This window comes from Sebastes fasciatus, chromosome 22, assembly GCF_043250625.1.
Source record: "Sebastes fasciatus isolate fSebFas1 chromosome 22, fSebFas1.pri, whole genome shotgun sequence".
NCBI lineage: Eukaryota > Metazoa > Chordata > Actinopteri > Perciformes > Sebastidae > Sebastes > Sebastes fasciatus.
Window position 1 is genome coordinate 8,617,863 of NC_133816.1, and position 22,118 is coordinate 8,639,980.

General features: G+C 39.9%; 4 protein-coding genes across 5 annotated transcripts in view; 3 read left to right on the forward strand and 1 right to left on the reverse strand.

Moving 5' to 3' along the window:
- LOC141761192 (uncharacterized) overlaps positions 1–2,270 on the forward strand; it is a 34,972-nt gene extending 32,702 nt beyond the window's left edge. The window contains exons 6-9 of the mRNA XM_074624523.1: positions 1,257–1,380; positions 1,783–1,844; positions 1,940–2,088; positions 2,185–2,270. Coding sequence (XP_074480624.1) covers positions 1,257–1,380; positions 1,783–1,844; positions 1,940–2,088; positions 2,185–2,270 — 421 coding nt within the window. The remainder of the gene's footprint in view (positions 1–1,256; positions 1,381–1,782; positions 1,845–1,939; positions 2,089–2,184) is intronic.
- Positions 1–3,327, forward strand: part of LOC141761194 (uncharacterized) — a 5,758-nt gene extending 2,431 nt beyond the window's left edge. The window contains exons 2-7 of the mRNA XM_074624526.1: positions 1–477; positions 593–768; positions 1,257–1,480; positions 1,783–1,844; positions 1,940–2,088; positions 2,185–3,327. The exon at positions 1–477 is cut by the window's left edge and continues 765 nt beyond it. Coding sequence (XP_074480627.1) covers positions 1–106 — 106 coding nt within the window. The 3' untranslated portion in view covers positions 107–477; positions 593–768; positions 1,257–1,480; ... (1 more) ...; positions 1,940–2,088; positions 2,185–3,327. The remainder of the gene's footprint in view (positions 478–592; positions 769–1,256; positions 1,481–1,782; positions 1,845–1,939; positions 2,089–2,184) is intronic.
- Positions 3,328–6,808: 3,481 nt separating this feature from the next.
- Positions 6,809–15,179, forward strand: LOC141760595 (claudin domain-containing protein 1-like). Its single transcript, XM_074623514.1, has 4 exons — positions 6,809–7,556; positions 10,774–10,881; positions 11,012–11,149; positions 11,955–15,179. Exons 1-4 carry the CDS (start codon positions 7,265–7,267, stop codon positions 12,173–12,175), a joined length of 759 nt encoding a protein of 252 aa, XP_074479615.1. The 5' UTR covers positions 6,809–7,264; the 3' UTR covers positions 12,176–15,179.
- LOC141760594 (N-acyl-aromatic-L-amino acid amidohydrolase (carboxylate-forming) B-like) lies at positions 14,573–22,007 on the reverse strand. Of its 2 annotated transcripts, XM_074623513.1 has the most exons (7): positions 20,705–22,007; positions 20,118–20,374; positions 19,847–20,042; positions 18,799–18,892; positions 18,598–18,705; positions 18,375–18,487; positions 14,573–15,476 (listed from the first exon to the last, which is right to left on the reverse strand). In XM_074623513.1, exons 2-7 carry the CDS (start codon positions 20,372–20,374, stop codon positions 15,231–15,233), a joined length of 1,014 nt encoding a protein of 337 aa, XP_074479614.1. In that variant the 5' UTR covers positions 20,705–22,007; the 3' UTR covers positions 14,573–15,230. The 2 variants fall into 2 exon arrangements, with proteins under 2 accessions (XP_074479614.1, XP_074479613.1); XM_074623512.1 differs by having other exon boundaries at positions 20,118–22,007.
- Positions 22,008–22,118: the final 111 nt, after the last annotated feature.

Here is a 22,118-nt window from a genome sequence, read left to right on the forward strand (position 1 = left end):
TGTCAACAACAACAACAACAACATCAACAACAACATCAACCACAACAACAGCAAGCACGCCCACAACAACATCACCACCAACAACAGCTCCACCTCAAACTTTTGATGTCACATTGCGCTTGAGCGAAACTTTTACACCTGCCCTTGCTAACATCAGCAGCAGTGAATCCAGAATACTTGCAGGACGAATTGAGGGTCCGGTGAGTGCATTTTCAAATTATACCTTCGTCATTGACTGTGTCAGTGTTGTGAATGAAGGTGTTGGACAGAATGATTCTGTTAAAAGACAAATCTGTTAAGATGAAAATTAATTTCAGCATTTTTTTTCAAATATCATTGCATTTCTGTGTAATTTAATTTAAAGAAAATTGTCGTTGACAGCTTTTCAAGGTCTTTCAATGTTGCTTTCTTTTTGCAGTGTAATCGGTTATATAGACCTTTTCAAGGTTTTAACAGATGCAGAGTGACTCGTTTCAGGTAAAAACATTTTCTTGAGTGTTTGTGTTTGTTGATAGTGTCATGTGTAAACCACACGACTCCATGCAGCAGAATAATTTCATGTCATCATTTAACATTTGTTTTTATGATACAGTGACTCAACTATATCAACAAGAGCAACTGGAACTGCAGCAGAAATGGCGATTGAGTTCAATCCGAGTGCAGCAATCCCATCGGCTACTAACATTACTCAAACCTTAGTGGACGCTTTGAATACTACCAACAGTATCTTCAACGTGACCATAGATCCCAACTCAGTCACAGTAAGCCGTAAGTAAACACAACACAATATTACACTCTAATCAGCATCTAAAACATTTGAAATAACGTTTCATGCTGCTCATGCTGTGTTTTTAAATAAGTCAGCAACAAATTTATGTTGCTATACAAGAAATAAAGACAAGATTCATAAAGACAGCTTTAACAGTTTTCAGTGTTGTGCAGTTCAATCCATCCATTAAACAGTGCTGTGTGGAGCAGGATGAGCTATTTTCTAAGCTAACTTGTATTAAATCAGAAATCTTGTTATGTAAAGAATTTGTTATTAATTGTAAAAGAAAAATAATTATATTAGCCAATTCAGAAGTAGATAATATGCTAAAAGGGCTGCAAAGCCCAGTTTTTCTTAGCCTTTTATGATGGCTCTTATAGGTGTGTGAAACTGGCACCAATGTCAGTTTGACATCAAACAAGAAATCCTTTTGGTTTGGGCACCATTGCGTATTTACATATTCTTTAAATTTATGTTTTTACAACAGCTCCACCTACAACTACAGCACCTCCAACAACCGTAACTACGACTGCTTCAACTACAACTGCAGCACCTACAACAACCGTAACTACGACTGCTTCAACTACAACTGCAGCACCTACAACAGCTGTGCCTGTGACTTTCAGATCTGTTCAAGACACATTTACAAATGACTTGCTGAATCCATCATCTACAGCTTTTATAAATCGAGCTTCAATGATAAAGAGACAGGTAAATTTCACCCTTAGAATAAAATCTGATGGTACACCTACTGAATTATTTCATGGGAGAGCTCAAGCACCCACTCAAAGAATTTAACACTTACTAGACAGTCTACATACTACTGTACATATAAAAGGTCACTTATTCAAATTTCCAATAGGAATTAATGACAGAGATATCAAGGTGAATATATCAAGACAAATATAACTACACCTTCAGCTCACTGTACTCGTATACGCACAGTTCAGTGTTCCAAGGCAAAAGTAAAAGTAAAAAGTTTTTTAAAAACATTTTTTTTCCTGTTTCTCTAGCTTGAACCTCCTCTCAGCATGGCCTTCTCGTCCTTCCGCGCATTGAACGTGGTGTCATTCAGGTAATTTGTTGAGATTCACTGTGTTATCCTACAACTTAAGAATAGTGGCCTGAATCTGATATTTGAAACAATAATTTTTCTTTCTCCTTCTGCAGTAATGGATCAATCATCACCAACGCTTTACTTAGCTTTGTAAGCACATCTGTTCCTAATAACACTCAGATTGCGAACACTTTGATCCAGGCAGCTTCAAACGTCACCGGCTTTGACATTGATATCAGCTCCATCAGCGTGAATGGCATATGTAAGCAATACTGAGTGCTACTTGATCAAAACTTTCAAAGGTTACACAACTGCTTGTTGAACTAATGTTTTGTTTCCTTTTTCTCCTCATTTACAGCTTCAAGTGGAGTAAGCCACAAGATCAGCCTCGTCACCGCATCCTGCCTGGTACTGTTGTCATTGCTACTGTCAAGCCAGCAATAGCATCAGTGCTGATTACCATTTGAATTGCCATTGAGACTGCGATCACTGGTAATAAAATGATTTTGTTGTCAGTAAAAATACAAGATTCTTATAGTAAATGTCTTGTACATCTTCGTTTCACATCTTACTATTAAATATAACTTTGCATTGAATGGACACATTAATTACAGTGGATTAGGTATGTCTGTCAAACTGAACACATTTCTGTGAGGGAATGTCCAGGATCCTGGGCCAGACCGAATGACACAGCCAACTGGTCCATTGAATCATCACTAGAATAATAAACAAACAATATAACATTAAGCCCTGGGATGTCAGAAAATAATGTGTTCTAGCAACATTTAACTTAGTGACAGTTACTAATCCTGTCTTGTTTAGTCACGCCAAACAAGTAATCAAGTATAAGTAACAAGTAAAACCAGCCACACTGAAGAGTAAAACCGTAAAATCACCTAGTAAATGCGAGATGGACTTTTTGGGAAGTTAGTCTTCTTCAAAATAAAAGTAGATCTTTGTAAATTGCACAAGGAAGGATTAATCAAAATGCTGGGTTGTGTCTATGTTTTACTTTGAAATTAAAATGATCTCAATATTTTTTAGTCTCCATATGCATGTAAAATTCATGTTTAGGTTTCACTTGATACCACAGCATGGCATAATATGGCATAGCAATATCCCAGAGCATATTGTAAAGGGAACAAGTGTCTTAATGAAGGAACACATGTAGCTCATAGTGGGCTGCACACCCCAACTGTGTACCAATGCATAGATTTTTATCATCATGATATACATGGTATATATGTCAGAGCTGTTAATTTTTTGATTTATACAAAGTGTAAGTATGTAATCATGCATAGCTGTATTCTGTGAGATTTCTTGTAGTTTGTACAATTTCTATCAGAAACTTTACAATGATCAGAATACACAATCTTTGAAGAATTTAAATTGTCTCTCATGTTATGTTTTGCAATTTTTTGTGGTAAATACAAAGTGTATCAGGGCATATTTAAGGTGAATTCATGTTAATGTTTAATTAAAGCACCACTGTTAATCAAAATCTACTGTGCCGTCCTATCATTAAATATCACAATAGCGTCTTCCAGTCAGCCGGTCTCAGCCTTTGTTGTGTTAGTGAATCAGGTATGTTCAGAAAGAGAGAACTGGGAGTGGTGTGTTTACTTTTCCTATTAGATTCTTTTATCTATTCAAACATGCCAGACAGCCTGAGAGATACATTCTTCTTAAATCACCTCAAACTCAAAGTATCCACCAGCATCAAAACCATCATCTGCCACTGTCAACTAATTTTTTGTAATGGCTCTCACAAAAAAAGAAGCATTTTAATAGACTTAAGGATAATAAAGTAAGAATAATGTTTACCATAAACCTTCTTAGAAACTTGCCATTTACTCATTATTTGCTCTTCCTTTTTAAGTTGACAAAGAAACCCCTCCTGTTATCTTAAAGGCAAGCCTAAATAGACTTTATAGGAGCAGAAACTGATGCAGTGGTCAATAAAGAAGATATAACGGTGCAGATTACTTTCACAACATGACCAAAAGAATTAAATTGTGAATTTGGGACACAAATACTAGTATATAAGTTAGCAAGACACAAATTGTTGTCTTTATAACAGAAGGCATCTCTAATCTTCCTACAAAACAAAAGATGAGGAGTTTTAGCAATTTGGGGAAATTCTGCAGTCAAAAATCATCATCATTTTAATCGGCTGATCCCAGTATTTTTAGATTCAATATATTTTATTCGACTTAGGCCAACAGAATAAACAATTAAAGGATTGACTATGTCCCCACCACAACCTTGGACTTCTAAAATCCTGGCTACCACCCTGCTCCTTTAGTGTATTGAATTGAACAAGGGGGTGTTATTGCATACAAATTCAACTTTTTATTTGTGAGATGAAGAATGTGACGTTTCTTTTCAAACTTTAGTCGAGTCAAACTTTATTTATATAGCATGTTTAAAAAACAACCGCAGTTGACCAAAGTGCTGAACATGTACATAATACCAATGAATACAAAGCAAGCAGCAATAAACGGAATAAAAAATTAAACATAATGTGCACGTAATGTCCTGGTTTCAGCCGCAAATTTTAAGAAATTTTTCTTTACTTTGTCTCATAAGATAGTAAAGGCTATTTGGTTACTTTGTGAACTGTTCTTGGGATAAAGAAACATCTGAAGAAGTCACCATGAGCTCTGGGAGTTTGTGATGGGCATTTTTTACTACTTTTTTTGTCACGATTTTCCCGGAAGACTCCCATTTTTCATCGCCATCTCCCGATTTCCTCCCGGGGTCACACTTATCCTGTTTTTCTCACGATTTTCACACTTTTTTTTCCCTTTTCACTGTCTCAACCTGTTTCTGGCACTGTAATGCGTGTATAAGCCCTACTGTTTCAATCCGACCGACAATGTAGCTACACCAAATGTCGGTTCCCAGTGGAATAGAACTGCTCGCAACCATTTAAAATATATATATATATTCCTGTGAATTAAAAGTGGGCCTATTTAACATAAAAATGCTGTTTCAGTGTACTTAATATTTTGTTATTTTCATTCTTTAAAAGCCACCAGTCCCGCTTTGGTTTTGAAATCCTCCCTATTTTTAAGGTCTCAAGGTTGGCGAATATGACGACTTAACCACTTGAACGCCAAGCATATCGTTTACACGACCTCCCGTGTTGTAAACACGAGCTCACGAGTTCCATTTGAAGGCACCATTAGAGTAACTGAGGTTGACAACATTATTGCCCCTCTACGGCTCTCAACATGGCGAAGGCGAGCCTGCGGTTCGCAGATAACGGTGCTAACAGTGCAAAAAACAGCTAAAGTGCTGACAGAGACAAGTGTTCACCTGAGGGGGAACCGGAGGGTGGGTGCTCCGCTTCCGCGACAACGTTGTCGGTCGGGACCATGGGGTCGAGCAACATTATCATAACCGCCTCATGAGAGCAGTGCAAAGTAGCGTGTGAGCTATCCAGTGGGGTACGCTCACATGCACGAGCACACGAACGTGCACTAAAAGCGTGTGAAGCGGCGCTGGCCGGCTATGTAAATAAAGTGAGTAGAAACTCGGATTACAATACACAGACTGCTCAGGTAGACATTAGGCATACTCTATATATCTTTACATCGCAAATAGTTGTTTGCTGCTATATTAATGCGCTGAATGTCGAATTTAGCACTTTTAAACCTGCAGTAGGCAGAATGTTTTTGGCATCATTGGGCAAAAACTCCATAATAACCTTTCAGCATATTGTAATTCGAGTGTTCTGAGAGATAGCTAGACTTCTGCACCTCCTCATGGCTCTGTTTTGAGGGTTTAAAAAAATCTAGCCCGTGACGGGAGACTTTAGCCAATCACATGTCATTTCAGAGAGAGAGCATTCCTATTGGCTGTCCATTCAACGGAGGCAGCTGTCAATCACTTGCAAACTCCGATCAAACGGTCAAACTAGGCAGCGCTGATCAAATATTAATCAATATTCTGTTACTGTAATGCCCATTTGTCGCCTCAAATGTTTTCAGAAACATCTTGTAGCGTACTGTTTAGCTGTAAAATGGGATGGTGTGCACCAGCTGGTGGGCGGTGCTTGGTATTTCCTCAACTGATCTCAACATGGCTGCCGGGTCACAAACTTTCTCATTTTACAGCTAAACAGTACAATACAAGATGTTTCTGAAAACATTTGAGGTGAGAAATAGGCATTACAGTAATAGAATATTGATTCATATTTGATCAGCGCTGCCTAGTTTGATCGGAGTCTGTGAGTGATTGACAGCTGCTCAGAGACGGCAGGCTCCAGCTCGGCTCTGATTGGTTGTTTTCCTCCGGTCTGTGAGATCTTGCAGATGTCATTAAGAGCACCGGAGGACACAGGAGGACACAGGAGGACACCTGAGGCCACCAAGACTTTTTCCAGGTTACCTGTCTCATGCACTACTGTCAGGATATAGTGAATGTTTTATGAAAATATGTTGGCTTTTTTTAAAGTTGTATTTATTTATTTATTTATTTTTCTCTCCATTTTTTTTTATCCATATTTCATTTTAATTATTTATATATATATATATATATATATATATATATATAAATAAATAAATAAATAAATAAGTGGAAATATATATATATATATGTATATATATATACATATATATATAAATAAAGGAATATATATATATATATATATATATATTCCTTTTTTTCTTCCTTTTCCTCATAACAAAATAAATGAAAATGAAATATGGAGAAAAAAAATGGAGAAAAAAAAAATATATATATATATATAAAAATAAATAAACAAATAAAGAAAACTTAAAAAAAAAAAAAAAGCCAACATAACTGGGCAAGATCAATATCATGTGACTGTGTACTGGGTGTGTCTTGAGAGGGGTGGTGGCTGTCAGTCAGTCAGGGTGCAAAAATCTAATTAAGGCAAGATTAAAAAAAAAAGAATAAAATCAAATAAAGTAAAATAGGACTGAGAAAAACGTTATAGCCTTTTTTTTTTATCTGCTGATCAGCTGAACCGGAAACGGAAAACGCATGGATTAGTGTGTTTACATCTCTCTCTCTCTCTCATCCTGTAGTGCACCCAAATAGATCCATGCAATAATCTCAGGCTGGTGTGCGCCTGGAGACATTTTAAGAACACCAGGCCTGTTCTACTGTCTCTGATGAGGACTAGAGGGGCTGTTTGATGAGGACTATAGAGGGTGTTTGATGAGGACTATAGAGGGTGTTATTGCGGACTAGCTGCGTGATATCAGTCGTGCAGAGAGAGCACCATCTGTGGAAGTGGGACAAGGGAACAGATGGCTGACGCTTGGACAGCACTGGAGGATGAGTAAATAAAAGACACGTTGTGCTATTGCAACAGTGCATTTTGTGCAAATTGACGCACCACGACTCCACTGTGCATCATCTCCCTTTTTGGACGCGTCTCTCTGGTTCTCTCTCAGTGGAAAACAATGGTAGACAACCGCTACGCCACAGCTCTGGTGATCTCCTGCGTGCTGAGCATCCTGGCCACCGTGTACCTGTCGGTGGCCGTCGGCACGCAGCACTGGTACCAGTACAGCAGCCCCGCGGTGCGAGGAGAGGCCAACGTGTCCGAGCTGCGCCTCCTGTACGAGGAGTTCAAGGACGGAGAGTTTGATGAGAAGACATACAGCGACACGTTGTTCCGCCTCAACGGCACCGTGGGCCTCTGGTGGAGGTGCGTGCTCGTGCCTGCCAACGCGCACTGGTACAAAGAGCCAGGTATGTGTTTGTTTATACCGACCTAACCTGCCCAGTGTGTGTGTGTGTGTGTCACTTACTTCTGTACACGGATGAGTCATGACCTTGTAGTCTCAGTCGGAGCTGCTCTCGAGCCTCACCTTGTTTCTCAGGTAGATCAATCAATCAATCAAATCATCAGGTAGATGCCACCAGGTGTGACTCATTACCCCAAAAAGGTATAGGAGCTGGATCACTGTTGATGTTTTTTTTTCTTCGGTGAACTAGTTTAGTGCCACCCAGATCATGTCAGATCTTATCAACCTGGCAAAGCATGCTCAATATTACTCCATATTTTTTTTTTTTTTTTTTTTTTAAAGGTCCCATATTATAAAAAAAATTGAGATTTTCATGTTTTTTTATTATTATAAAGCAGGCACTTAAAGGGACTGTTTGTAAGATTCAGAAATGCTTGTTAACAGCGACACATGTGGCCGTTAAAGGGACTGTTTGTAACTTCTTACACGTATAAATCTACCGGGTCGGTGTCCCATGCGCGCTCGCATATGTGCGCTGGCGTGTGGCCGGAGTCTCTGCTAATCTGTCTGCTTGCCTTCACTCACGCACCGCGCGCGTTCTTGCTGTCTCGCTCCACCTCTACACGTACATGCGCGCTGACTCCACACTGCAGAAGAGTTAGTTTAGCTCTGAGAATATCTAGTGAATGTACAGTGGACGTTTGTGCAGAAATAAATGCTGCAGCTCCTCCAGATCAACAGAGGTTTTCCGTGTCTTGTGAAGGGACGGGGCTCCGCAGCGAGAAACGTTATCATCTCCAGCCAAAACTCCGGTATCTGCCCTGTTCCCTCCGGCTTTCACTCAAGCGTTACTCGCTGCGGAGCCCCTCTGCCTCAGCCCCGGTGCAAGCATTTCTGAAAGTTACAAATAGTCCCTTTAAAGGGACTGTTTGTAAGAATCAGAAATGCTTGTTAACAGCGACACCTGTGGCCGTTAAGTCAACGAAAGTCAGCGTCGGACTCGCGCTTGTGCTCGCTCTACATAGACATGAACGAGCATCACTCAAAACAGTGAGGCGACACACGTCAGCTAAAACCAAGATATCACTCTATATTTCACCTGCTTGGCAGTAATGTTAGCTGACCAGACGAAGGTCTCTCCATGAATCACTGCTGATCCTAGTGCTGGCTTTTCCTGCTTCAGCCTTCCGACCGCGGCCGGAGGGAACAGGGGAGACACCGCCACCCGGTCGGAGATGATAACGTTTCTCGCTGCGGAGCCCCGTTACTTCACAAGACACGGAAAACCTGTTAGTCTGGAGGAGCTGCAGCAGTTATTTCTGCCCAAACGTCCACTGTACATTTACTAGATATTCTCAGAGCTACGAGGTCTTCTGCAGTGTGCAGTGTGCGCTCATGAACGTGAGGTGGAGCGAGCTGAGTGAAGGCAGGCAGGCAGAGGAGCAGAGACTCCGGCCCTGGAGACCAGAGCTACGGTCTCCCCCACGTACTACGACCACCGCCAACATTGTTTTGCAAGACGGGCTTCACTAGATATAGCTTTGAGGTTTTGGTGCTTCCGTGTAGTTTGTGTTGGAGTCTCATATGCGAGCAATTCCGTCGAAATGCACTAAAACGGAGCGTTTCAGGCAGAGAGGGTGAATACAGGTATATTCAGACAGACAGAATGAGGAAAATAAAGTTTTTTTTAACATTACAGCTTGTAAACATGTTCTAGTAGAAACACAAAATACAAGTATGAACCTGAAAATGAGCATAATATGGGACCTTTAAGTACAATATCAACTCTGGTCCAGAAGAGAGACCGCATACTATACTAGTAGTACGTACTGATTTGACCAAAATGTAGCATGTAGTATGCAGTATGCAAACAAAAGCTAAATCTATGCCAAAAGTACCCAAATGTCGTACTGATTTAGAAAAGATCTCCAATATGCATCGGACCAGTCTACCTCGCCTACTGTATCCCACAATGCAAAGCGCTGGAACAGTACAGGCTACGGTTATAACAACAACAGCCAAAAACAGCTCTTTTTTTTTTACATTTTTCATAGCTATTTCATCACTAAATTCACTTTTTGAGGTGAGAATTCAACTGTGTCGATTTTGAATGTTTACCTTTTTACAATATTAGATGGCAAATCCAACATTTGCTCCGATGTTTTCGGAGCTTAGAAGGGAAATATTGCAATAGTGGTACAAGGTTTTTTGTTTTTTTTATCCAGTGCTTTAAGAGCTGATTTAAAGGCTAAAGCCTTGTCTAGCATACTGCAAAATGCATTACTTTAACCTTTGCATACCGCATACTACTCAGGAACGCAGTATGTACTGTATACTGCATACTGCGTTCGTCAGTAGTATGTAGTAGGCGGTTTCGAATACAAACCCTGTGTCAACATCTAGTTCTAAGACCTTATTGTGTTCGCTTATATTGTGCTCGTTGGGCTGTGTTTTCTATTCCCTTGGGCAAGGTAGTAATATTCAATTATAGGAGTACTGTATGGCTGCAACCAACTTTCATTATCATCGAGTCTGACAATCATTTTATTCAATAATAGATTTCTCGTGCTGTGTATTAAATGTCAGCATAAATTGCATAAAAATCTGCGTGTTCTCGAATCAACCCGTATCATCCATTAAAAACCCTTTCCTTTCTAAACTTCACATTTGATTAGTAATTAATTTTGATTTACTGGAGCAATAATGGGAATTAGCTGATAAAAGAAAAGTGTTTTGGCTGCAGTGGAAGCATTTTAGATAACAAAAACTTACTATGTTCCCTCTATGCATGGTGCTATTGCAGTGAAATAAAAATAAATGTTGATATCAGCAAAAGAAAAACATGGAAATGATCTGTTATCATCAGATACTGGTAAAAAAAAAAATGTATATAGTAATTGGTCATTATTCATCTTGTTCCCTTAAAAAATAGCTAATACAGGGGAGTTTCTTCTTGTCCACACAAAACATTTATTACATAATTCATTTTCAGTATAGAAAATCAATTCAGATTTTGAAAAATTTATCCAAACATACTAGGTCTCTGCAAGTTGGCTTTATTTATCTGCTGCAGTATGTCCACAGAAGGTAGAAAATATACACAAGAATTAAAAAAAAGAAGAAAAAAAAAAGATGTATTCATGTATATGTGACTTGTTGTAAATCGGCTAATACATGCTCAGACACTGGCTCTATGCGTACTGTAAATAAACCTCTTTCAGATGCCAAGATGATGCTGGAGTGTCGAAGCTTCACTCTACCTCAGCAGTTCACTCCCAAGTATAAAGAACCAGGCAACCACAACAGTGGAGAGGACATGCTGCGCACCTGTAAGTTCAGTCACAGCACGCTTGCTAAGTGTTTCAGCCTCTTCTCTGCATAGTGCATTCATTATGACCAAAATGCAATGTTGAATAATACGTTGCCCCTGTAACTTTCTGTGTGTGTGTGTGTATATAGATTTGTGGAGGTGCCAGTTTGTGCTGCCACTGGCATCCTTGGGTCTGGTGGTGTTGGCAGGCCTGACTGGGTTCTGTGCATGCCTCTGCCGAAGCCTCACCCCCACCCTCGGCATAGGAGTACTTCACCTGCTGGCTGGTAAGACCTGTTCGGCTGCACCAAACCCCATACTAGTAACTGGCAGGTTTTACCGCACAAGTCACCCAAGTGGTTGATTAAGCTCGGGGTGTCAGTTTGCCCTCACCTTCCTCTGAAAACTGAGAATTGATACTGTAATTTGGGCGTGAACTTTAAGTCCAAGTCACAGGGGCTCCAGGATAAAATCTCTAAAAGTAATATTGGCTACAAAAAAACAAGCATGTTCCCAACTTGAATGTTTTTGGCATCATTGGACAAAAAACTCCATAGTAACCTTTCAGCATATTGTAATTCAAATGTTCTGAGAGAAAACTAGACTTCTGCACCTCCTCATGGCTCTGTTTTCAGGCTTTAAAAAATCACAGGTCATTACAGAGAAAGAGCGTTCTTGTTGGCTTTTCAACGGAGGCAGCTGTCAATCACTTGCGAACTCCGATCAAACGGTCAAACTAGGCAGCGCTGATCAACTATGAATCAATATTCTGTTACTGTAATGCCTATATATATATATATATATATATATATATATATATATATATATATATATATATATGCCCCGGCTGGTGGGCGGTGCTTGGTATTTCCTCAACCGACGTCGCCATCCCTCGAGCCATGCAGCTAGAGTGGCTAAACAAGGAATACATAATGTCAAATTACATAAGAATCCTATAATCATGTTGCACCTGTGGCAGATGCTTTGATAATTAGCTTTACAGAGCGTTTTAGTGTCTTTAAGCTCACTGTTTTGGTTTTATTGCAACAAAAACCCATAAAAAAACCCAACCTGATTTTGTGCCCTACGCAGGCCTCTGCACCTTAGCCACGGTGTGCTGCTACCTGGCTGGGATGGACCTGCTCCACAGGGTGTCGATGCTGCCTGATAAGGTGGATGGCTCGCTGGGCTGGTCACTCTACTTGGCGCTCATTTCCTCGCCGCTCCACATGATGGCCGCTGCGCTGCTGGTGTGGGCGGCACGCAGCCACAGTCAGAACTACTACCGCATGACCGCCTACCGGGTGGCATAGACTGAGATCCAGCTCCGGATCTCTGCCCTGTTTAAATTCATACCCCCACTCTTGTCACCAAGATGCATTTTATAATGATCTCAGAGGAATGGGATGTGGGTTAAGCTGTGATGGATTAAAGTGCACGTACTCTATAGTAATGACCCTATCTGCTGCATTAAAAGATTTGATTTTTATCTCTCTACGGGGTTACGGAATTGATTTGAAAAAGGTCAACCAGAAAGATGTGTATAGTACAACATATCTTAACACCAAGCTGAAAAGCATTAGCTGTGTCCCAGTTTCATATTACACATTCATTTATTCAGGCTGTTCTCGTACACCATTCATAGCTATACCTACGAAAAGTAAATGCACTGTAATTTGTTTATATCCCACAAAATCAATTTGTATGTAATCCACGAAATTGTGAACAAGAAAGTATAAAGAGCGGCAAACCTGGACTTTTGCCCAGGAGACCGGAGTTTGTGTCCCGTGGGAAACCAGAAGTCAACATTGATTTTTGTCACGTAACTTCCGTACTTGAGTAACGCCACTTCTGGTGTTACTTTAACCCAAACCACGATCTCTTCTGAAACTTAACTAAGTAGTTTTTGTCACGGAACTGCCGTACTTAAGTTACACCACTTCCGGTGCGGCGTAACTACTTGCAGTGTGGTGTAACTTAATTAAGTCAATCTTTTCCTAAACGTTAACTAAGTGGTATTGTTGCCTAAACCTAACCAAGTCGATCTTTTCCTAAACCTGACTAAGCAGTTTTTATTGCCTCAACCTAACCAAGTCGATCTTATCCTAAACCTAACTAAGTAGTTTTGCTGCCTAAACCTAACGAAGTTGTTTCCTGTGAAGATGGAAGTTTATTTTGAAAAGACTAGAGTGGAAATTGACGTTGGAAATTCGTAGTAAAACACAGAAAAAATTAACTTTTCGTAAGATGTCATACGAACCGTTGTATGAGAATACGCTGATTAACTCCAGGTTCTGAATATGCAGTGCGTTCACTTTGGAAAAGTGAAAAAACGTAAAACTAGAATGGCACTCGGGAGAGCACAAGCCTCCGCCTGACTTTAAAAACAGATCACAGCTCACAGCTGGCGGTACCTAGAGGTGGTCGGCTTATGGTGTGTTTCAGTGTGACGTATCGGCGGATGCATCTCTCATTCAGCAGCCTTGTTATGTCTGTGTAACATTACATTACGTTGTTTCCCATCCCGTCATCTACCACTTTCTCTTTCTCACCGCGGACGGCTAAAATCTAATGGATTGTTCATTGTGTCACAACCCACCCCTACAAAAAAATGTAATTCAAATCCATCACAAACTTTTGGAGTAATCCTGCTAACAGACAGACAAACAAACCAACGCCGGTGAAAACATAACCTCATTCAAGGCTTTTGGCCTTGGTGGAGGTAATTAAAGGATAATTATAGTACTCACCAAATTAATTGCTGACATTTAGGAATGCAGCACCATCGTTTACAAAATAACACGACACACGAGCAGTCAACGTGATCAGAGAAGTTTTAAACAAATCCTCAGATTAGCCAAATTTATCTGAAAGAGAAAAGTAAGGCAACCGATTAATTTATTACTGAAACAAGTTCAACTTTGACCTGTTTTTGTCCTAAGCGGACACTTGGGGATTTTTCTCTGAAAGCTAAGTATTAAATATTTTAAAACGCAGCTCTTAAACCGGCAGGAGTGTTTTAAGGTCGCAGATTGATTGGACACTTCAGAGATAATTATATACAGCAGTACATCATGTATACTTTATTAAGTTTGTGATATGGAATAGGGACACAGCTTTTGTTTCACTTCTGATTGCCATTATCAAGTCAATTGCACCTCTAATCACACCCTGAATCACAGTTGGGTGTGTTGACATTTCCCCTTCATTGCCCCAGAAAAAACACCTGGCAGGACAGGTGTAGGTGTGGAGCAAGACAAAAACATTGTATGCATACACAAGATTTTTTTTGTTGGCAAGTTTGCTGTTGTGCAATCAGTCTTTTGTAATGAGAGACAATGGCCAGCGACGATGACTATTATTAGAGCGATTAACGACTATTTGTAAATATTTTTCTGTTATTACAAAAAGATTGACATCCCCTTTAATTTAAGTTGCATTTATTTATTTATTCATGGCCATTATTAAGGTGTTTGTGTTTATAATTTGTTTACCCAATGAATTATTTTCTTTGCTATTTTCAAGCATTTTTTTTACATTTTGACTGATTTTTGTAGGCTTTTGCAGATAAGATCAAAAAGTAATACTTTTTTAGTAGTGGTAGTGTTTTTTCACAATTTTGTTTTGTTTTGTTGTACTTACATGTTCATGTAAATTGGTTTCGTTTTGTGAATTCAGTTGTTTGTTATTATGTATTTGATTTATAGATGTTCTTTTATTAATTTGGTACCAACATTTCAATTCAACAGGATTTAAGGGCAACAGCGTTTCCCTGTTAGGCATTATGAATGTAATTTAAAGGCCATATTGTGATAAGCTACAGTATTCCTTTGCACTTAAATTATTTTTGAACATATCCTGAATATTGCTGTAGTGGTCGGTAGTGAATTTCTATTTTTTTGAAGTGTCACAAAAATAAAATTAATTTAGAAAAATATATTACCCTAAAAACTATGCTATATGTTTGCAGAAATATAAAAATAAAAAAAATTAAAAATAAAGAATGTCTGCGAAATGAAGTGTGTGGTGTGGTGTGGTGTGTCTCGTGATGAATCAGATTGTATTTTGCATATTCAGCCTTTTAATTCAAGAAATTGTTCTATCCCCTGAATCCACTGTAGCGTAAATATAACAGCAAATGTCCATGTATGGCTGTGCTTTTGTGACTCTGCAGTGAATGTGTTGTTCACTCTTCAGTCGTGAGCTGAGACGGTTAATAATTGTCCACTTAAATACCATGTGCGAGTGCAAGCGAGCGTACACGTGCGTGTCCCAAGCAACTGCTGTTGTTTCAATAAAAGCTTTTTGTAAAATTTATTTCACAGTCAGTCTCATCATGTGTGTCAACAGCATGTCAACAGCCCATCCTCACTCCTCTTCCTCTGATGCAAATTCCTGTACGTCAGCTTGTTGCTCCTGTTCTGTCTGCACCCGGATCGCAGGGATCATCACGCGCCTTTTTCTTGCCAGGGAGAGAGCGATGCCCTTCTCGTAATAAGCACTTTCATTGATGAAGAAAGGATAAAGAGGTTCTTTGCCTCTGTACCTCAGAGTTTCACCTGAGAAAGTCTGGAACAGGGGGTCTTCGGGGTGGAGCAGGCAGAAGTCTCGGTCCTGTGGGGAAGGACAGCAGCCAATTAGGTTGATTGCTAATGTGCAATACCTGTGAGATTAAACATGTGCAAGGAAATCTCCACTTCTACGCGTGAGGTTTTAGAGCAGCTGGGCAGCAAACAAGCTGTATACTGTAGTTGTCGGAGCACAAAAAGTGCTTCAGTGTTTGTTTGTTTTCAACACTGTTTTTATTGTGCTTTTAACAACTGAAACATAACATAACTCTCCACATGAGAGGTCATACAAAGTATAAGAATTATAATTATACAATTGGAATAAACAATCTGTCATATAATACAAATTTCAGTTCACAGAGGATTGTATTGCCTTATATTTATATATATATATATATATATATATATATATATTAGGGTTGTCAATCAATTAAAATATTTAATCGCGAGTAGTTGCAAATTAATCACACATTTTTTTATCTGTTCAAAATGTACCTTAAAGGGAGATTTGTCAAGTATTTAATATTCTTATCAACATGGGAGTGGACAAATATGCTTGCTTTATGAAAATGTATGTATATATTTATTATTGGAAATCAATTAACACAAAACATTGACAAATATTGTCCAGAAACCCTCACAGGTACTGCATTTAGCATAAACAATATGCTCACATCATAACATGGCAAACTGCAGCCCAACAGGCAGCAAACAGCTGTCAGTGTGTCAGTGTGCTGACTTGACTATGACTTGCCCCAAACTGCATGTGATTATGATAAAGTGGGCATGTCTGTAAAGGGGAGACTTGTGGGTACCCATAGAACCCATTTTCATTCACATATCTTGAGGTCACAGGTCAAGGGACCCCTTTGAAAATGGCCATGACAGTTTTTCCTCATCAAAATTTAGCATAAGTTTGGAGCGTCATTCACGACAAGCTAGTATGACATGGTTGGTACCGATGTATTCCTTAGGTTTTCTAGTTTCATATGATGCCAGTATCTTCACTCTAGTGAGTTGCGTTAATGCATTTAAGTCTTTTTAATGAGAACTTTATTTTCCCTAAATCTTAATGCTTCATCACTTCCAATCCAATTTGCATGAGTAGGGCCTGCTGTTTGCTTCCAGTTAAGTCGTATTAATCTGCGTGCCAGCAGACTAACAAATGTTATCAACATTTCTATTCAATACCTTAGACCAAGTTTGAAAAACACTTCTCCAATAGTTCTAGGACAGCTAGTTAGTAATGACCTGAAAGTCCTTCATGGTTGTGTGTCCTGATTAAAAATCATTATACTGCAGTGACACTTCAAACCTCGCTGACTCACAGGATTTCCGCCAAACACCACATGAACCACCCTAAAAATGACTACGCATCTCAATCAGCCCTATGTGCTAAAGTTTCAACAGAAACTACATTGTGAAGTTCACAAAGCTGTCTATTTACGGAAAGGCTGCTGTTCGTGCCAGTCCCAGACAATGATGAAACAGTATCGTCGGGCTTATGCTCATTATGCTTTAAACTGAACTCACCTGTTTCGCAACGCATGGCAGCCGTGCTTTCATTATTCGTATTCCATTCATACTCTCAACCCCATGTAACAAAACAACACAGACGCACCGCTCTGTACAGAGTTTTACATCAATGCACTTTGCTAGACATTTGTAACATAGGCCTGGTGATCAGTGCCCTGCACTTTCAATAATATTTTGCACCATCATTTGGACATTTGGACAACAGAAAAAAGGGTAACATTTTATTTTATGGGGCCGTAGTCTCCACAAAAGGATAAGGATATGGAAAATAGGAATTTTCTTGAGCGAAATTTTTTTTTAAATGTATTATTAGAAATGTTAGAAACCCCTGACTAAGTGACATATTTTATGGATGTTTAACATTATATTCAATGCATAACAATAACAGTACAGAACAGCTGATAAACTGTACAATTAACCCCAAATAGTGGGTTTGTGTAAAACGAGCAATTTGGACGAATTTTTAGCAGATTATTTCCTGCATCAGAGATGTATTTTCCTGTTATTTTTAGGAACTTTTCATCCAATTCTCTGTCTATATTATGTATTTATTTTTATTTTTAACACTCATACATACTTAATAGACTTCTTTTTTTGAGAAATTCAGTGTTTTCTTCTGACTGACACTTGATTCTATCAGCTCTTTGGTTGTTTTAACTGTGTACTTCTCTAATGCAGGAAGAAGCCTTCACCGTGCCCTTATTCTGTTTATATCTCAAATAATAATCCAAACAAAATAACAATTTAATGTAGTTTTTTTCACATAAATGAAAGGATATAGGCAAACTGTATATTTCTTTTTAAAGTTGTCTTACACCCCTTAAAACCAAAAAGGCCTTGCGACCCCTTGTGAAGCTTTGGCTCTGAATTACTTAATTGGAAGTGAAGCAATTACACTTAATACCAAGTGACATGATTCTGTCAATAACCCTGACAAGGAAATGATTAAAAAATTCTAATTATAGACTTGTGAAATAATATATAATGAGTCATCCTGGTGAGTACCTGTCACCGGACGCCTCAACTCACAAATGTAAAATTGACAGCTGTTAATTAAAGTGCATTAGAACTGGAATGAAAACTATGATATTGACGTCATGCGGTTGCATGATTGCCTCTTTGGTATGAGGCCATTTTTAAAAAAGACGCCCCACCCTGTGTTGTAGACACTAATCCTGTATGTACTTTCATAAACCACAATGGAAATGCCAACACGCACACACTTGATTATTTTTCTTAACACAAGAGGCTTTGATTCTTTTTTGTTCATGTCTGCAGCTGTACAATGTGTTTATTTTCTTACTGTTGGTCTTGCTATTTTATCCACTCCCTGGTTTATTCAAACTTTAAACAATTAGACTCAGTCTTGCACTGAAGCGTGAAGTCGCAAATAGGTTTCAGACTGTACCTGGAGTTGAGGATGAATGGCTGCTGTGATGTTACGAGTCTCACTGTCTCTTGGGTAGTCGATGTGTTTAATCATGGTGAATACGTCCGCAAATCCTCCTTCAAAAATAGTACCTGAAAATAAAAGAAGGGTTTAAAAAAAAAAAGGGGCTTAAAAGATGCGCAGAGTTTGCAAGACTTAGGTAAGCAAAAATACTCAATTGGTAATTTGAGATTAATTGTACCTGAGTTGAAGAAACGGACCCAATCGAGCACGTGCTGCACGCCAACTTTCATTGCCGTATAGATGTTTGACCTCACCACACCGTGGGGCTGTGGGCCGATCTCCATGGCTGTAGAAAAATGGATTTCAGATGACAAATATGATTATCCAGCATTCAAATGCTTTTGAAAAACTAGTGTTACAGTAAAACTGAAAGACTTACCAAAGCCATGTTTTCCCACTGAATCAAGGGAATATGATTCTTTATTGGAGACATCAAAATGGATGTACCTCATTGGTATATCTGGCATCTGCCTCTGAAAATGACACGTCACTCTTAACTTTAGATTTCTGGCATCACCAGTGTCAGTAGCAGTGGGTAGAAATGGAGCAGATATGATTATAAAAAGTTATTTTTTATAAAACGGTCACTATATCCTGACAGTAGTGCTTGAGACACATAATCTTAAAAAAAAAATCATGTGCCTCTGTGTCCTCCGGTGCTCCTAATGGCATCTGCAAGATCTCACAGACTGGAGGAAAACAGCCAATCAGAGCCGAGCTGGAGCCTTGTTGCTCTGAGCAGCTGTCAATCACTCGCAAACTCCGATCAAACGGTCAAACTAGGCAGCGCTGATCAAATATGAATCAATATTCTGTTACTGTAATGACTATTTCTCTCCTCAAATGTGTTCAGAAACATCTTGTAGTGTACTGTTAAGCTGTAAAATGAGAAAGTTTGTGACCCGGCAGCCATGTTGAGATTAGTGGAGGAATACCAAGCACCGTCCACCAGCCGGAGCAAATTTTCTCATTTTACAGCTAAACAGTACACTACAAGATGTTTCTGAAAACATTTGAGGCGAGAAATAGGCATTACAGGAACAGAATATTGATTCATATTTGATCAGCGCTGCCTAGTTTTACCGTTTCATCAGAGTATGTGATTGATTGACAGCTGCCTCCGCTGAATGAACAGCCAATAGGAACGCTCTCTCTCTCTGAAATGACCTGTGATTGGCCAAAGTCTGCCGTCCCGGGCTAGATTTTTTAAAGCCTGAAAACAGAGCCATGAGGAGGTGCAGAAGTCTAGTTTTCTCTTAGAACACTTGAATCACAATATGCTGAAAGGTTATTATGGAATTTTTGCCCAATGACGCCAAAATTATTCTGCCTTCTGCAGGTTTAAGTTTACCCTGAATCTGGAAAGTTTCTCAAACATGCCGGGGGAATTGATTTTACTTGAGTGAATAGGAACTGTTTGTGCTTGCCTGCAGGTGTCTGAATATGTGCAGGCAGATCCAGTCATGGTCAGAGTACGCGATGAGGCACAGGCCCATGTTGGCGGTGGTGTTGTGGAGGTCGCAGACGAGATCTACCGCCTCAGGACTTCCTTTAGGTCCCAGCGTGGCGTTCAGTTCTCGGGATCTGATTATCTCGTAGGGGGCAGCGTCTGATATGGGACCGCTGGGAGACAGAAACAATCTGATCATCATCAGAGCTGTTGCACACCACCAGCGTCATCGCCTCTCCTCGCCTTACCTGAGGGTGGCGTGGGTGAAGCAGCGGTTGAGGTCGGTTTCGGCGTATCTGCGACACTGCTGCATGGCCCGCGGGTTCGACAGCACCTTCAGCACCGACAGAGGCTCCTCCTCTTCCTCCTCCTTCTCCATCCCTTTCTTCTCCATCTTCAGCAGCTCTCTCACCAAGTACACCCCAGACAGCTCGTTGCCATGGGTACCGCCGCACACAGCGACCCGGGGCAACCTCGGCAAACACACCGCCTTGTCTGTCTCCATCTGAGTGAGAGCAGGCAGAGATACAGTGGAAAAAGTGCAAAGATTTGAGGACAACAAAAAAAAAAATTTTTTTTCAGTCCTCCTATATTCCTGTATATTCTGCATCCCGTTTTGAACAGCTCGTACACAGATTGCTTTGCATTTTTCTCTGTTCATAAACTATTTGCATCTCTTTTTATTCCGCATGCATCAATGTCAAATTACATCTTTTTGATTCCCCTCTTGTTTCACTCAGTGGGAGGTATCAGTTACTCCAGTGTTGATGTCACTGGGTACATTGTACACAACAACTGCAACACAAAGCAGAGATATTGATTTGTGAAACCTTACCTCGCTGTTCTGGCTTGCTGGAAACTGTAAAGGGGCAGTTGCGGCTTTAAACCCTAGTAAATGTACTTTACTCTGAAGCAGCACTGAGTCAGTTTAAAGTCTCTCAACTCGAGGTAAAACAGGGCGAACTGTCAGCTCCACATTCACAAATAAGAGATGAAATGAATGACCAGGCATCGTGCTGTACATCTTACCCAATCTACCCTTTCTCTTCCCTCTCCCCCTGCCGTTTACCCTCTCCCAGGCTTTCATGCAGTTTCACTGATTCAGCATTCCCATCCCTCCCTCTGTACAGGCCAGAGCTGCCTGTTATGCAAACTCTCACCGTCTCTCTACCACCTCTTGTCCACTGCACTGTACTACACTGTATATTGTAGGGCAGGGTGTGTCCTGAGTGTGATGCGTCGCATCAGTCGCTTCCTTTGGTCCGTCAAACTGGAAGCCCCTCCCCAACAACCCCATTTCTCTCAGGCCCCGTGTATAGGATGGTAGGTTCCAGTCTGCCTTTCAGAAAATTGGTTAAAAATAAATCTGCTGGCATGACACAGCAGGAGAGGCGCCTGTGGTGTGTACAGAGAAAGAAACAGCTCCTCTCGCAGGGAAATAAATAGACAACCAGCTGGTGATTTAAAGAGAACAGATTTAATCTTAAAATTAGGGCTGTCAATCGATGAAAGAATTGAATCACGATTAATCACAAAATAATCGCATGTTTTTTTTTATCTGTTCAAAATGTACCTTAAAGGGAGACTTATCAACATGGGAGTGGGCAAATATGCTGCTTTATCTAAATGTATGTTTATATTTATTATTGGAAATCAATTAACACAAAACAATGACAAATATTGTCCAGAAACCCTCACAGGTACTGCATTTAGCATAACAAATATGCTCAAATCATAACATGGCAAACTCGAGCCAAATAGAAAACAGCTGTCAGTGTGTCAGTGTGCTGACTTGACTATGACTTGACCCAAAACTGCATGTGATTATCATAAAGTGGGCATGTCTGTAAAGACATGCCAGTTTCTCCTTGCCAAAATTGAGCATAAGTGTTATTTATAGCCACCTTCCTGAGAAGCGAGCATGAGATTGCCCAATGTTTATTTTGATGTGATGATTATCAATGGATTCCTTAAGTTTTCTAGTTTGTTTTCGTTTTCACATTCACATGTAGAGTCTGTAGACAACGGGAAAAGATTTTGGCGCTCTGGTTCCGTTTGTAGTCCCCAGTAGTATCGACCAATCACGTTCAAGCAGGCTTTGGCTGAATGCAGGTAAAGGGTCCGTGTAGAGAGTAAAAGAGCTGGAGAGCATTGGCCGAAATGCAATCTGGGAACCCAGCGTCTACCGTCTGACGAGTTCGCTTTTTATTGGTTTAAAAAACTCCAGTCTCACATCTGAAGTTGCTCAT

Bases quoted from the DNA above. Each gene is read 5' to 3' on its own strand.
- LOC141760595 (XM_074623514.1), top strand. From the start codon at position 7,265: ATGGTAGACAACCGCTACGCCACAGCTCTGGTGATCTCCTGCGTGCTG. The intron at 7,557-10,773 runs GTATGTGTTTGT...AACCTCTTTCAG, and splicing joins GCACTGGTACAAAGAGCCAG to ATGCCAAGATGATGCTGGAG. The intron at 10,882-11,011 runs GTAAGTTCAGTC...GTGTGTATATAG, and splicing joins AGAGGACATGCTGCGCACCT to ATTTGTGGAGGTGCCAGTTT.
- LOC141760594 (XM_074623512.1), bottom strand. From the start codon at position 20,530: ATGAACAGAGAAAAATGCAAAGCAATCTGTGTACGAGCTGTTCAAAAC. The intron at 18,488-18,597 runs GTACAATTAATC...TTTTATTTTCAG, and splicing joins GGTCCGTTTCTTCAACTCAG to GTACTATTTTTGAAGGAGGA. The intron at 15,477-18,374 runs GTACAGTCTGAA...CCTTCCCCACAG, and splicing joins CCATTCATCCTCAACTCCAG to GACCGAGACTTCTGCCTGCT.